Here is a 14,853-nt window from a genome sequence, read left to right as displayed (position 1 = left end):
ATAATATTCCCAAGTGCCATCTCAACAACATCCTGTGTATTTGTATCAATTCACATTCCTGAATCTGAACTGAATTCCCTGACTGCAAAAGTATGCCAACTGCCTTCTTTAGCCCAGCACCTTCCCTTCTGGCTGCATCCACACCTCCTCCCTCTCCACAGTCTGGCGACCCAAACAGACGTTTCAAGTGAAGCAATGCTTCACTTGTGTATCTGCAGGATTGATTCACTATATCAGGGGCTCGTCTTGTGGCCGCCTCTACATCGGAGAGACTGGGTGCAGACTTGGAGATCGCTTCATTGAGCATCTTCGCACCAATTATCCGTACCAATGACCGGGACCGTAGGGACCTCCCAGTGGCCAACAATTTCACTTCGGCAACCCACTCCAATACTCACATCTCTGTCCATGTCCTCCAAGACCATCCATAAATTGGAGGACCAACACCTGATTTATCGTTTGGGCACTCTAGATGGCATTAACATTGGCTCTCCAGTTTCTTCTCTCCCTTCCCTTCCCCCCTGTCTTCTTTCCCTAAACTCTCCACCCCCTTCCCTCTCTATTCACCTAGCCATCCCTCCTCCCACTGCTTGATTCTGTGCCATCCCTCCCTTCTACATCTATTACCTCCTGCCTTTACAACAATGGTCCGCCCCTCATGTTTCTTTCCCCCCCCCCCCGCCCTTTACCTTTTAATTTGGGCGCCTGCTGACAATTTTCCATACCTTGATGAAAGGCTCAAGCTTGAAATGTTGGTTGTGTATTTTTATCTTTGCTATATAAACAAAATTGTTTGACCTGTGTCTTTTTAAAATTTAGACATAGTAATAGGCCATTTTGGCCCACGAATACATGCATTCCAATTTACACCCAATTAACCTTAACCTACACGCTTTGAACGGTGGGAGGAAACCAGAAGCCCCCGGGGAACACCCAGGCAGGCACAAGGAGAATGTGCAAACTCCTTACGGACAGCACGGGACTTGAACCCCAGTCCAGTCCCAATCACTGGTGCTGTAAAGGCATTGCGCTAACAGTTTCTCCAGCTTTGTGTTTTTTTGCACATGCAGTACAAGTATTCATGTATATAAATAAATGATTCGTAAATTTGAAAGTCTCGGATGGATAGTGTGAACATTTCCTTTGTTTATTCAACATGCTTGCTATGCGTGGTAAGAAGCTGTTCCTTAGCTTGGTGATGCTGGCCCCCAATACTCCTGATTCTCTTTCCTGACAGGAGCAGCTGAAAGATGCTGTGTGCAGGGTGGAAGGGGTCCTCAACGATTTTGTGCTTCCTCTTCAAACAACTCTTTTAATTTAATTTTTAACAAAAGTCCATGCCCCCAATTTACATCCAATTAACCTACAAACTCTGTTACGTTTCGAACAGTGGGAGGAAACTGGAGCCCCCAGATAAAACTCACGCAGGCATGGAGAACGTACAGATTCCTAACAGACAGCACGGGGTTCGATCTCCAGTCCCGATCACTGACGCTGTAAAGAAGTTGCGCTAACTGCTACGCCAACCGATCCCGGTGAATCACATCGATAGGGGGGGGGGAGGAAGAATAATGATCCTCTCTGCCACTCTTCTGGTCCTGTGGATTGACCTCTGATCCATTTCTCTGCAATTGTACCACTATGATGCAACCGGCCAGACACTTTCGATAGAGTCCTGAAGATAGCGGCTGGTAGACTTGCCTACTTCAGTCTTCTCAGGAAGTACAGTCACTGTTGTTCCTTCCTTACAAGTGAGGTGATGTTATGTGTGCACAATAGGCCACTAGTCAAGTGGACTCCAAGGAACTTGGTACTCTCCACTACATAGTTATTGATGTTTAGTGGAAGGTGATCATTCCTGGTCCTCCTGAAGTCCACATTCAGGCTCAGGTTGTACTTTCACACCATATCATGAGATAATCTACCTTATCTCTGCTGTGCTACTCATTGTTATTGTTGATGAGGCCAACCACTGTTGTGTCATCTGCAAATTTGATGACACCCTTAGAGCTGGATCTGGCGTCACACTTGAGGGTCAGTAGAATGAACAGAGCAGGCTGAAAACACAGCCCTGAGACGTGCTAATGCTCAGAGTGACGGTCTTGACATTCTGCAACCGACCTGGGCAGACTGTGGTCTTTCTGTTGGGAAGTTCAGTCTCCAGGTGCAAAAAGGAATGCTGAGTCCCAGCGAGGACAACTTCTCCCCCAGCCTCTGGGGAATAATCGTATTAAATGCTGAGCTAAAGTTTGTTAACCCATAATCAGGCAGAATTGGTGAAATAGCTGTTAGCAAGTATTAGATTTCATAGCTGTACTCTAATCAAATGTTGAAAGCGTGTTTGAATGAAAGAGTGAAAATCCTGTCAATGTAGGTAAGAATATATGAATGTTGCTTGATTCAGGACCAAATCCCAATAATAATGTAGAGGTTGAGTTTCAGGTGTGGATCAATACTTTATAGAATAATTGCTTCAAAGCATTCATGAGTTTAACTTCTACTTAATTGGATATCTCTCTTTACTTTCAGATGTAGCCAGTGTGGCCGTGAGTCGAAGCTGTTATCCCGGTTTTATGAGCTGGAGTTAAATATCCAAGGACATAAGCAACTGACAGATTGCATTGATGAGTTTCTGAAGGTACCTGGGCATTCATTAATTGGGCAAAAATAAGTCTTATTGAATAATTAAATCTTGCTTGACACATTCACCAGTATAAACCTTTCTTGGATTTCAATAATTTTGTAGGCCTTTTGGATTAAAAAGTTGGGAAGCCTCCAAAAGTTCACTTTTCCTGGATAATTTCTGGCATTATCATTGGAATGTGATTGGCATTGTTGTATTAGGATGTAGAATATGAATACAACACAGTACAGGCCCTTCACCAACTCCTTTGAATTTTCTTACTGCATAACCTTCCATTTCTTTCTCTTCCATGTACCTATCTAATAGTCTTTGAAAAGATCCTATTGTACCTTCCTTCACCACCATTGAAGTCATTCCATGGACCCATCACTCTCTGGAAAAATCTTTCCTCTTCCATCTACCCCCCCCCCCCCCCCTGCCATTTTCTCCCAAGCACCTTAAAACTATGCCCCTAGTGTTAGCCATATCAGCCCTGGAAAAAAGCCTCTGGCAATGCACACAATACCTCATCATCTTGGGCACCACCATCTGGTCACCCCTCATCCCTGTTGCTCCAAGGAGATAAGACCAAGTTCTCTCAACCCATTCTCAGAAAGCATGCTCTCCAATCCAGGCAACATACTTGTAAATCTCATCTGCACTCTATCTATAACATCCACATCTTTCCTGTAATGAGGTGACCAGAACCGAACACAATATTCCAAGTGGGTCTAACTAAGGTCTTCTGTAGCAGCAACTTTACCTTGCTCAATCCTATGGTTAATGAAGGCCAATGCACTGTACAACTTTACAGCTTTATCAACCTGTACAGCAGTTTTCAATGTCTTATTGACATAGATCCCAAGATCTCTCAGTTCATTCACACTGTTCAGAGTCGTACCATTGGCCTGTAAATTTAGCCAACCAAAATGAACCACTTCACACTTTTTTGAGTTAAAATCTGCCAATTTTCAGCCCAGTTCTACATCCGATCAATGTCTATCTATAACCTCTGGCAACCCCCATTTCTAGCCACAACACCACCAACCTTTGTGCCATCCGCAAACTTGCTAACTCACCCTGTCACTTCCACAACCAGATCATTTATAAAAATTACAAAGAAGAGGGGTCCCAGAACAGATCCCTACAGAACACTACTGGTCACTGACCTCCATGCAGACTATGAACCATCAAACCATCTTCAACCACTCCCATCTCTGGGCAAGCCATTCCTGTATCCACAAACCAATCCCTCCCTGGATTCCATGTCTTCTTACTTTATGAATGAGTCTTGCATGCGGAACCTTATCAAATGCCTCACTGAGATCCATACACACTTCAATCACTGAGTCTGGAGACTTTTGTGTTTCATTCCACAGATACTACATTCACTGCTCTACCCACATCGATGCTCTTTGTTACATACTCAAAGAATTCAATCAGGCTTGTGTGAGGATCTTCGCCTGACGAAGCCATGCTGACTATCCTTAGTCAGATTATGCTTCTCTGAATGCTTTTAAATCCTGTCTCTCAGGATCTCCAATTGCTTGCCCATCACTGGTCTGTAATTTTCTGGATTATCTTTGTACCCTTTCTTGAACAAAGAACAGCATTTTCAACACTCCATCCTCCAGTACTTCTCTTGTCCCCAATGAAGCTCACCAATCTCTTCCCACAGTAGCCTTGGGTACATCTCATATGGTTCTGGCAACTTATCTAACTTCATGCTTTCCAAAAGCTCCAACACATCCTCTTCTTTAATGTCAACATGCTCCAGCCCATCAGTCTGCCCCAAGTTATCCTGGCATTTAGCACTGTCCTTTTGCCTTTTCTCTGGTGAATATTTAGGCAAAGTATTAATGAATGACCTCCGCTACCTCCTCCAATTCAATGCATACGTTTCCTCTGTCACCCCTGATGGGTCATATCCTCACATAATTCATCCTCTTGTCCTTTACGTACTTGTACAATGCCTTGGGTTTCCTTAATCCTACTCACCAAGGTCTTCTTAAGGCCCCTTTGAGCTCTCCTAGTAGTTTCCTAATATCAATCTTGTAACTCTCTCAAGCTCTATCATCTTCCTAAGCCTCTTGTAAGTTTTTTTTTATTATCTGGATTTTCTGCATCCCTTGTACAACCGTGGTCCTTTCCCCTGACCATCCCTTCCCTGTCCCAATAGAATATACTTGTGCAGAGGGCTGTGCAAATGTTCTCTGAACATTGGCCACATCTGCTCCCAATTTATGGCTCCCAAGCTCCTGCATCCTATTTTCCCCTACCCCGTTAAATGTTTTCCCAAATTGTCTGTTCCTGTTCTTCTCCGGTGCTAAAATAAAGAAGAGAGAGAATTGTGATTATTTTCTCTGAAATATTCACCCACTGAGAGATCTGACACCTGACCTGGTTCATTACCCAATACCAGGCCAGGTATAGCCTCTCCTCTTGTTGGCCTAACAGATTCCATTCCATCCACTCTAAGACGGTGCCAATCTTTTTAGGAGAGCTAAAATCACCCATCATGGCAACCTTTTTTTTGTGCATCATCTGCTTCCCTCTCTGCTGCTCGATGTCTCTGTTACTGTTGGTGGGGGGTCCTCTAATATACACCCAGTAGGGTTAACTCTCACCCACTCACCAGGACAATCCATCCATAACTTTTTTCTGCAGCTGCGATAGTTTCCCTAATCAGCAATGATACTCCCCATCTCTTTTTCCCACCCCCCGCCCAGTCCATTTGAAAGCATCTTTTCATTCAAGTGCAATTTGAAAATTTTTGCCTATGAAAATATTTACCCTGGTGCACATTATTGTGAATTTATTATTTCTGTAAGTATTAAAAATAACAGAATTAGCAGTCAAAACTTGTGATTAAACCCCAAATGAGTAGTGTTCACCAATATAAGAGATTTTCCAAGTTCTACAAAGCTTATCTGGGCTCTGTTTCAGGGTTAGTTAAAGGGAAGTGAAGAACTCTTACTTGTGCGGAATTAGTAAGCTGCCTTTATGGTTTCATGTGCAAGGTGCAGGAAAAAGCAAGAATAAGTTCTGTGATGAGAGAGAAGGAAAAGCAACAAGGATCACTGGTGACCAGTACACACTTTATCTTCGAGGTGCTTTGGAACTGACGCCATTGCTAAGGATTGTTTGCAGGAAGTAGATTAAACCAAAGCAACTCCTAAGGCAGACAGTCTGTAAACAGGACTAGTTAATCTTTGCCTTTCCTCCAATAATGATTCTGGTCAAGGTAAGTGAGAAAATCTGCAAATACCGGGGTCTCGTGCTGCAAAAGCTCTGGTCGAGGCTCAGTCTCAAAACATCGACTGCCTTCCACTTTCTGTGGATGGTGCGTTACCCGCTTAGTTTCTCCAGCACTTTGGTGCACTTCATGATTTTCATCTAGCTATTTTAACATTTCTAAGAACGTTCTTTAAAAATATGCAAAGGTAAAACCAAGTTAAGTCATATTACCTGCAGTATTCCTTGATTATAAATGTGCTCTCTGTTTTTCTCTTGTATTTAAACAGCAGAGAAGCCAGTTACATTTTCTTAGTGGCAGTAAAATGGAAAGTAACATTCTTACAATTTTAAGATACCAGAGGCTTTTTGACATTTTCTCTGAATGATACAACAGCTGCAGGATAGAGTAAACAGATCATTAGAGATTGGTTTAAAAACAAATGACACAACATACTTCATGCCAATATTTCTATCTTGTATTACTTTAATGTCCAAATTCTACTTCTATCGACACTTCTGATCTCCTAAGATCTTGGATTTAAATCCATATTTCTCATTTTTCTGATTAAATGCATCTTTTTTTATATGAAAATATTGTTAATTGGCTATTCATGGCATGTTGTACCCTTATCTTTTGGACATGCATGCAGCCCCTTCCATGCCCATGCCCCACATATACCAAATTTAACCCATATGTTTTAGATGTGTGAGAGGAAACTGAAGCACCCAGATGAAACCCAAACAGATAAGGGGAAAATGTACAAACTCCTTACAGCGCTGAATTCGAACTCGGGTCGTTTGCATTGTAATAGGGGTGCACTAATTGTCACATGAACCGTATGTCATCAATACACAGATCCTCTTTGTGTATGCCTCACTGCAATCCTGGCAATTCATTTCTTGTGGAACCTGCTTGATCAAAGATCATGTTTCGCTCATGCCTTGTTACGCAGCAACAATCTAGACATAGAAGAATGAGGGGAGATTTGATAGAGGTGTACAAAATTATGAGGGGGATAGACAGAGTAAATATAGTTAGGCTTTTTCTACTGAGGTTAGCTGAAATACAAACAGAGGATAGGGGTTTAAACATGAAAAAGTAAAGGTGTGGGGTAACATTAGGGGGAAAGTTCACACAGAGAGTAGTGGGAGTGTGCTACGAGCTGAAGTGGGCTCAATTTTTATATTTAAGAAAAATTTGGACAGGAACATGGATAGAAGGGATATGGAGGCTATGGACTGGGCACAGGTCAGTGGGACTAGGCAGAATAAAAGTTCGGAATAGACTAGAAGAGCCAATGGGCCCTGTGATCGGTATGAGCTGTAAGTTCTCTGTTTCTATTGACAAATGTGCTTGATGTAAATTTCTTTTGAGTGGAAGTTTAATTTGAAACATAAAATATCTCTATCAACTTTATCTTCTTTAAATGCAAACAATCAATCGATGCCATGTAAAATTTGCTTTGCATATTTTTGTTCCCGTTTTGCTAATTTTGAATTTTATTTCAGGAAGAAAAGTTAGAAGGGGACAATAGGTATTTTTGTGATGAATGTCAAGATAAACAAAACGCTACCAGAAAAATTAAACTACTCAGCTTGCCAAGAACCCTCAATTTGCAGCTTTTGAGGTTTGTCTTTGACAGGTCAGTCATAATTGGTAAAGTGAAAATATTATCAATATTTAATTCCTTTGGAGCCATGATATTTTGTCTCACAAAAAATGTTGACATCTGTATAGAAATTCTTACTCTCAGCAAACTTTTCAATCTGTTTGAATTAAGTAATTATAATTTGAATTTTGACTGATGTTTCAGAATTCACTTGCACAAATGAATGCTTTTACGATCACGTAGCATTAGTGCTACTGCGAAGTGTGAGGAGTCAAATACTGATTTATTGCACTGGAAGCTCTGCTTATTATTCTATCCCTGCTGCTGACGACAGGAGTGACATCACGGCCGCGCCTATCTCCGATTAGGCGGCGTTCCCGCTGTTGCTTGTTGTTTCCACTTTGGATGAAGACCATTAGCCCCCACGGGGTCTGCCTGGTTGCCGCATTCGTCGGCCTTTTTGTGTGCCGGGTCGTGACCCAATTAGCGGGCCACTACATGACCCCACCCCCCCAAACCAGCGATCAGAGCACTGTTCACTGCTTTCAGTGCCCTACCTCTGCATCACGGGGCCTGGTTGTCCAGATGTGCTGGTTTGAGGTGGTCGATAGTGAAAATCTCTTCCTTACTGCCGATATCCAGCACATGTTGTCCCATTGTATCTGATAACTTTATTCAGCCCCTTGCAGAGTTCGTTGTGCCTCCCTCCAAACGAAAATGAATTCACGGGGATCTAAGTCTTTAGGGATGTAGGCCCTGCCAGGTTTTTCCCTCAGTTTAATCATTGAGGCCTTCGAGCCCTCTGGGTCTTGGCTGCGGCCAAGAACTCCCCCTGTCAGTAAGTCACTTCCTTGTTGACACTGACGCTGAAATAAGTGTCTCCCACCACCCCCACCTCAGCCCATGACATCCAGAACAGCAAATGAGCCCACACTGAGGCCAGTGAAAAGCACCACTTTCATCCACACCGTCCCCCTCCGCTTTGGCAGCAACCGGTTCACATGGACATTCATGATTGCAGCTGTGGCGCAACTGCTCCTAGGATCAGACTTCCTGCGACCCCACTGCCTGCTGGTGGACCTTAAAGGGCGGTGATTGGTGCACGCCAGAACTTTTCAAACCACGCATCTGGGGGAAGACAAGTTACCTGCCCCCCCACCTCGACTCCTTTACACTATCCACAACGCATTCACGCAGATCCTAGTGGAGTTCTCTTTGATCGTGGTCCCACAGTTTTCCACCGCTGATCCGAAGCACAGGGTAAGGCAACAGATTATCACCGAGGGCCTCCCGCTCCAGCCCAGGTAGTGCCACCCCCTTCCCCCCCCACCCTCCTCCCCACCAAGAAGCTCACCTTCGCCAAGGGGGAGTTTAAAAAAATGGAAGAGCTGGGGATAGTGTGGCATTCCGGCAGCCCCTGGTCCTCCCCTACACATGGTGCCGAAGGCAGCAGGAGGGTGGAGGCCATGTGGTGATGATCGCTGCCTCAACAATGCCACCACTCCTGACAGGTACTCCATGTCCCATATCCAAGACTTGACCGCTAACTTACAAGGGGCACGGGTGTCTTCAAGAGTTGACCTCATCAGGGGCTATCATCAGTCCATCCCAGTGACATCCCTAAAACACGATCACCCCTTTTAGATTCTCTGAATTCCTGAGAATGCCCTTTGGACTTAAGAATGTAGCCCAGACCTTCCAGAGGCTGATGGATGCGGTGGGCCAGGAACTCCCATTCGCATTCATCTATTTAAACGACATTTTTATCACCAGCTGCAAAAACACGGAGCACATGGCCCACCTGAGGCAACTGTGCACCCAGCTGCAGGAATTCGGACTAATTATAAACCCTATTAAATGCTAGTTCAGTTCGACTTCCTGGGGCATCGGGCATGGAGCGAAACCCCCGCCCAAAAAGGTAGAGACCATTCAACTTTTTGCCAAGACCCGCACAGTGATTAACTTTTATCACCAATTCATACCACCAGCGGCTTGCATCACAGACCCCCTTTTCGTGCTCATGGCAGGGAAGGATAATTACATTAATTGGGACAATGAGACCACGGAGGCGTTCCAGAAAGCCAAAGATGCACTGGCCAACACCACTCAGACCAGAGGCGCCAATTGGTCTCACAGTAGATGCCTCCAGCGCAGCAGTAGGGGGCGCACTGGAACAATTCATCGACGGGCAATGGCAGCCCTTGGCCTTTTTTAGCAGGCGCCTCCGGCCATCTGAACTCAAATACAGCGCCTTTGACCGGGAGCTATTGGCGCTGTACCTGGCAGTCAGGCACCTCAGGTATTTTTTGGAAGTCAGGCAATTCAGGGTCTTCACGTACCATAAACCGTTAACCTTTGCCTCCCACAAAGTGTCTGACCCGTAGTCAACCAGGCAGCAGTGACACCTCATACATGTCTGAGGACATCCAACACATTACGGGTAAGACCAATGTGGTGGCCGACACCGTCTCATCCTGTGATCGAGTCTGTCCAGGCATTGTCCCAGGGATTAGACTATTCCGTCCTAGTCAGGGCACAGCAGGAGGACCCTGAGATCCTGGCATATGGAACTACGGTTTCTGGGTTCAGGCTGGAGGATGTCATCATCGGTCCTGGCAACTAGACGCTCCTCTGCGATGTCTCCACTGGAAAACCCCGCCCCATCGTGCTGGCAGCGTGGAGGTGGACGGTCTTCAACACGGTGCACCCAGCCATCAGGACTTCTGTTAAAATAATGGTGACCAGTACATTCATCTGGCACAACCTTCGGAAACAGGTCAGTCAGTGGGCCAAGACCTGCACACTTTGCTAGACATCCCAAGTGCAGTCACATGCTAAGGCCCCCCCCCAAGACTTCCAAACTAGCACGATGTTTGTTCAGCTATGTCCATATTGACATTGTAGGGCCGCTGCTGGTCTCCGTGGGGCACGATATCTCCTCACCATGATTGACCGCTCCATGAGGTGGCTGGAGACGGCCCTGCTGACCAACACAACCCCCGAGACCTGTGCCAGCGCACTGATTAACACTTAGCTGTTGAGGTTTGCCGTCCTGGAGCATATGGCCTCCAATAGAGGTATACAGTTCACTTTGGGACTCTGGGTGGCACTGGCCAAGTTGCTGGAAACCCAGCTCCACCATACCATGGCTTAACACCCCCAGGTCAACAGGTTGGTGCAGCGATTCCACAGGTGGAACCTAAAGGTGGCCTTGATGGCTCAGTTCAAGGGGCTGAACTGGGCGGACGAGTTATCCTGGGTCCACGCCAAAAGAGGACTTCAAGACTTCAGCAAGCCGAGATGGTATACGGCACACCATGCACTCATCCCCCGCGGGGTCTGCACGGTCGCCATGTTTGTCAGCCATTTTATGTGCCGGGTTACGACCCAGCTAGCAGGCCGCTACAACCATGATCTTACCCTCACAATTCCATTTCACTTTTGAATCAAATTGAGCTGACAGATCAGATGATGTGGAAGTTTTGGGGAAAATATAATCTCAAGCAAGTTCTATCAATGTACCTGTGTTCTTCAACATTCTGACCCTCTTGATGGACCGCTGTTCCAAAGCCTGCTGCATTCTTCCTTTTATCCTTCTCAAGTAGTTGTCCCCATGTAGACATTGCATGGCTTTTTACTACAGCATATTGACTATGGGAGCAGACGTGAAGAAACCACCAGATCAGAACCATCACTCTTTTAACAGCATTACTCCGATTTCCAGTGAGATCTGCATATAGAATTGTACAACGTAGAAACAGGCCTATTAACCATGATTTAATCTAACACCACCTGCTTGCATTGATTCTATATTCCTCCCTGTCTTGCTCATTTAAGTACTTATCCATGTGCCTCAGAAAACTTTACTGGATACACTCAACCAATTCTGCCCCATCTGATTCCTTGACACAAAAGCAGCCCCAGTCAATATGAGGTAAGTTAAACTCATCTACTATTACAACCTTGTTATTCCAACACTTGCATTTGATATTTGTTCTGCTTTTTCAAAATAAAGGTTCAGATTTCATCCAGAATATTGAATAAATATTATTTGCCTGCATTTTTTTCCCCCCTGAATACAGTACTGAAATTTTAGAAAAACCTTTAACCATTGTTAAGATTAAACAAATAGCCAATTTTTTGACTCAACACTGGGACTGTCATCACATTGGATTCTTTTAGGTGCTTAACTTAAGTTCTTTCTTTCCTGTAGTTTGTAGCAATTTATTGTTTTGAAGTAGTCAAAATTAATTTCCAATGTTTTAAAAAGTTTGCTGAAGAACTGTGGTTCTTAAATCTTTGGATGTTCCTTATTCCTTTCTCTTATTTTACATTGTTATTAATATTAACATCTATTTTAAATCATGTTTTATTTTTTCCACTGTCCATTATTAATGCTTAATATTAGACAGCGTGTTTAATTTGAATGAGATACAGGTACACCCCGGTTTACGAATATTCGAATTATGAAAATTTGCTTTTACAAAGAAAGCTGTGTTCATTTTTATAAAAGGATTTGAATGGGATTTCACTTTTATGAAAATAGCCTCCAATAGTAGTGAATGGGTTTTCGCTTTACGCCATTTCGGCTAATGAAAGGTTTGTAAAGTAGTGTATACCCATATTTCAAAGTGTTGATCAATTTCTATTGCCTTTTTGTTGTCAGATGTTTACAGGTTGCACGAGATTACCTTGTTTTAAACTCATAGCCTTCTACTGGTTTATTCTGAGTACTTACTGAAACTTTGCAGAATAGTCATGACTTCATCAATATTTAATTAGTGTTATTCTTTTCAGTCTTCCCTGGTGACCTAAATAGATCTGTGATTTCCTTTTGAAAGGGGCAAGAACAATCTTACGGTTCATTCTAAAACTAAAAGAAAAAAAACAAATGTGCAGATCCTAGCTAGTCAAAGAAATTCAAATTTTAAGTATGGTGATAAAAAGTATTAAAATGATATCCAGAAAGAAGCTGCAAGGTACACTTTGATCAACAGGGAATTTATTTAAATTATGAAGAGATTGGTGAGGAGGATACCTTAAAAGGTATTGTATATGAAAAGAATGAAATGGCGTAGGCATATGGTGACAGCATTAACAGCAGAAGGTAGATCATGAGAAAGCTACCATTAAGTGAAAAACAGTAACTCCCCAAAATTAACATGGGAAAATTAACAATTAATAGTATATCTAGATAGTTTCCCTTCCAGAGTTTGAGGATGAAAAGATGACAGTTTCCCAATTGTAATTTCCCAAAGCTTTCTAAATTTGAGTGCAATTACTGTAGAATGAAATATTAAATTTGACATTCCACTATATAAGGAAGTTAGAAGAGGCCTATTAGTGAAACTTGGTTGCAGGAGGGGCAGGACCAGGCTTCCATTGCTTCAGATGTGATAGAATGGGGGGGGGGGGGGGGGTGATGGGGGAGGAGTGGCAGGGAGAATACAATAATCTCGGGCTGAGATTCTAAATTGGAAAAAGGCCAACTTTGAGGAAATTAGAGACTATCTAGAATGAGTGGATGGGGATGTTTTGTTTCAGACAAGGATATACAAAGTAAGCGGAAGACGTTGAAAGATGAAATTTTGAGAATACAGAATTTGTAAATTCCTGTCAGGCTTAAAGGTTTTCGAGGGATATTGGGGATCTGGTTCGGTAGAAGAGCGAAATGTATAGCAGGTATAGGCAATATGGAGCAAATGAGGTACTTGAGGAGTATAAAAAAATGCAAAAAAAAACAAGAAAGAAATCAGGATGGCAAAAAGAAGACGGTTGCTATGGCAACACCCTAAGGGTTTCTACAGGTATGTTAAAAGCAAAAGGATAAGTAAGGGACAAAATAGGTCCCATGAAGATCAGAGTGGTTGGCTTTGTATGGAGCCAAAAGAGCTGGGGGAGATCTTAAATATTTTTATTTCATCAATATTCAATTAGGAAACAGGCACAGTCAAACAGTGAGGTCATGGAACCTATACAGGTTAAAGAGGAGGAGGTGCTTGCTGTCTTAAAGCAATTAAGGGTCGATATATCCCCAGGGCCTGATGAGATATTCCCTTGGACCTTAAGGGAGGTTAGCGAAGAAATTGCAGGGGCTCTGCCAGAAGTATTGAAAATGTCCTTAGCTATGGGCGTGGTGCTGGAGAATTAGAGAGTAGCTCACATTTGTCCCATTGTTTTAAATAAAAAGCTTAAAATTAACTCTGGAAATTATAGGCTGGTGAGCCTGATGTCAGTAGTAGGTAAATTATTCTGGCAACCCTCTCCCCTTTCTCATCTCCCTCTCCAATTGAGAGACAAACTATCTACAGGCATCTTTTATAAACACACTTAACCCCATAGTTACCTTAACTATACCCCTTTCTCCTGTAAGGATTCTATTCCTTTCTCTCCATTCTGCTGTCGTATGCTCCCAGAATGAGGCCTTCCTTTCCATGTGGCTTCTCCTTGATTGCCATTAACTGCCAACAACACCTTGCGTTGTATCTCAGCATCGCTATCAACCTCCAATGTCCGTTAACCACCCTATCCTAGACACTCATCCCTCTCTCCTTCCCTCCAGCTCCCCACCCTCAGAGCTATCTTTTGTAGCCCTCTCTCTATCACTTTGCAGTTTCTTTCTCTTCTACTCTCTTACCTATTTGCCTGGGTTCCTCCCCCACCCGCTCCTGTTTTTTACCTCTTACCTATTTCTCCTGGGTTCCTCCCCCACCCGCTCCTGTTTATTCATGTGTCAGCCTGATTTTCGATATTCCTGAAGAAATTCTCAGGCCCTTTTACTTCCTGTGGATGCTGTGTGACCTACTGAGTTTATCCTGCACTTTTGTACACTGCAGTAGATCCATGGAATTATTAGGGCTAGCTGGGACCTGACTCTCAAATTTGATTGAGTTTTTTGAGGAGCTGGCAGAGAGAGTGTCTTTATGAAGATTATTAAAGCATTTGACAGTCTTTCATGGTAGGTTGGTCCAGAAAATTAAGCCATGTGGAACTGACAGCGAGTTAGTACCGTATGTTAAGTACCAAATGAGATTGGTCATGGAGAACAGAGGATAGTGATGGAGGGGTGTGTTTCTGACTGGAGCTTTGTAAGGATCAGTTCTTGGAACTCTGGTGATTTGCATGAATATTTAGGTGAATGCAGAGGGGTATATATCAGTTGGGACTCGGGACTATTTTAACCAGAAGTGCAAAGATATTAAGGAGCATTGAATACAGAGAGATCTTGGGTGCAAATCCTTCGCTCCCTGAAAGTGGAACACAAGTGGCTGGGGTATGAAAAGAAAGCAAATTGACCTATATTGGTGTGGGCATTGAGTGTAAGAGTTGGAAAGTCATGTGTAGTTGTGTAAAACTTTGATTAGGCTGCATTTGAGGTTCTAC

General features: G+C 43.5%; 1 protein-coding gene across 4 annotated transcripts in view; it reads left to right on the top strand.

The window, feature by feature from the left end:
• The window catches only part of usp48 (ubiquitin specific peptidase 48), a 181,059-nt gene that overhangs the window by 48,041 nt on the left and 118,165 nt on the right, over positions 1–14,853 (top strand). For all 4 annotated transcript variants that reach the window (XM_069919155.1, XM_069919151.1, XM_069919150.1 and 1 more), the window contains exons 6-7: positions 2,530–2,638; positions 7,370–7,503. In XM_069919155.1, the coding sequence (XP_069775256.1) occupies positions 2,530–2,638; positions 7,370–7,503 (243 nt within the window). The remainder of the gene's footprint in view (positions 1–2,529; positions 2,639–7,369; positions 7,504–14,853) is intronic.

The sequence above is a fragment of the Narcine bancroftii genome, chromosome 2 (assembly GCF_036971445.1).
Source record: "Narcine bancroftii isolate sNarBan1 chromosome 2, sNarBan1.hap1, whole genome shotgun sequence".
NCBI lineage: Eukaryota > Metazoa > Chordata > Chondrichthyes > Torpediniformes > Narcinidae > Narcine > Narcine bancroftii.
Note: the sequence above shows the minus strand (reverse complement) of the source record. Positions and strands in the feature narration are given on the sequence as shown.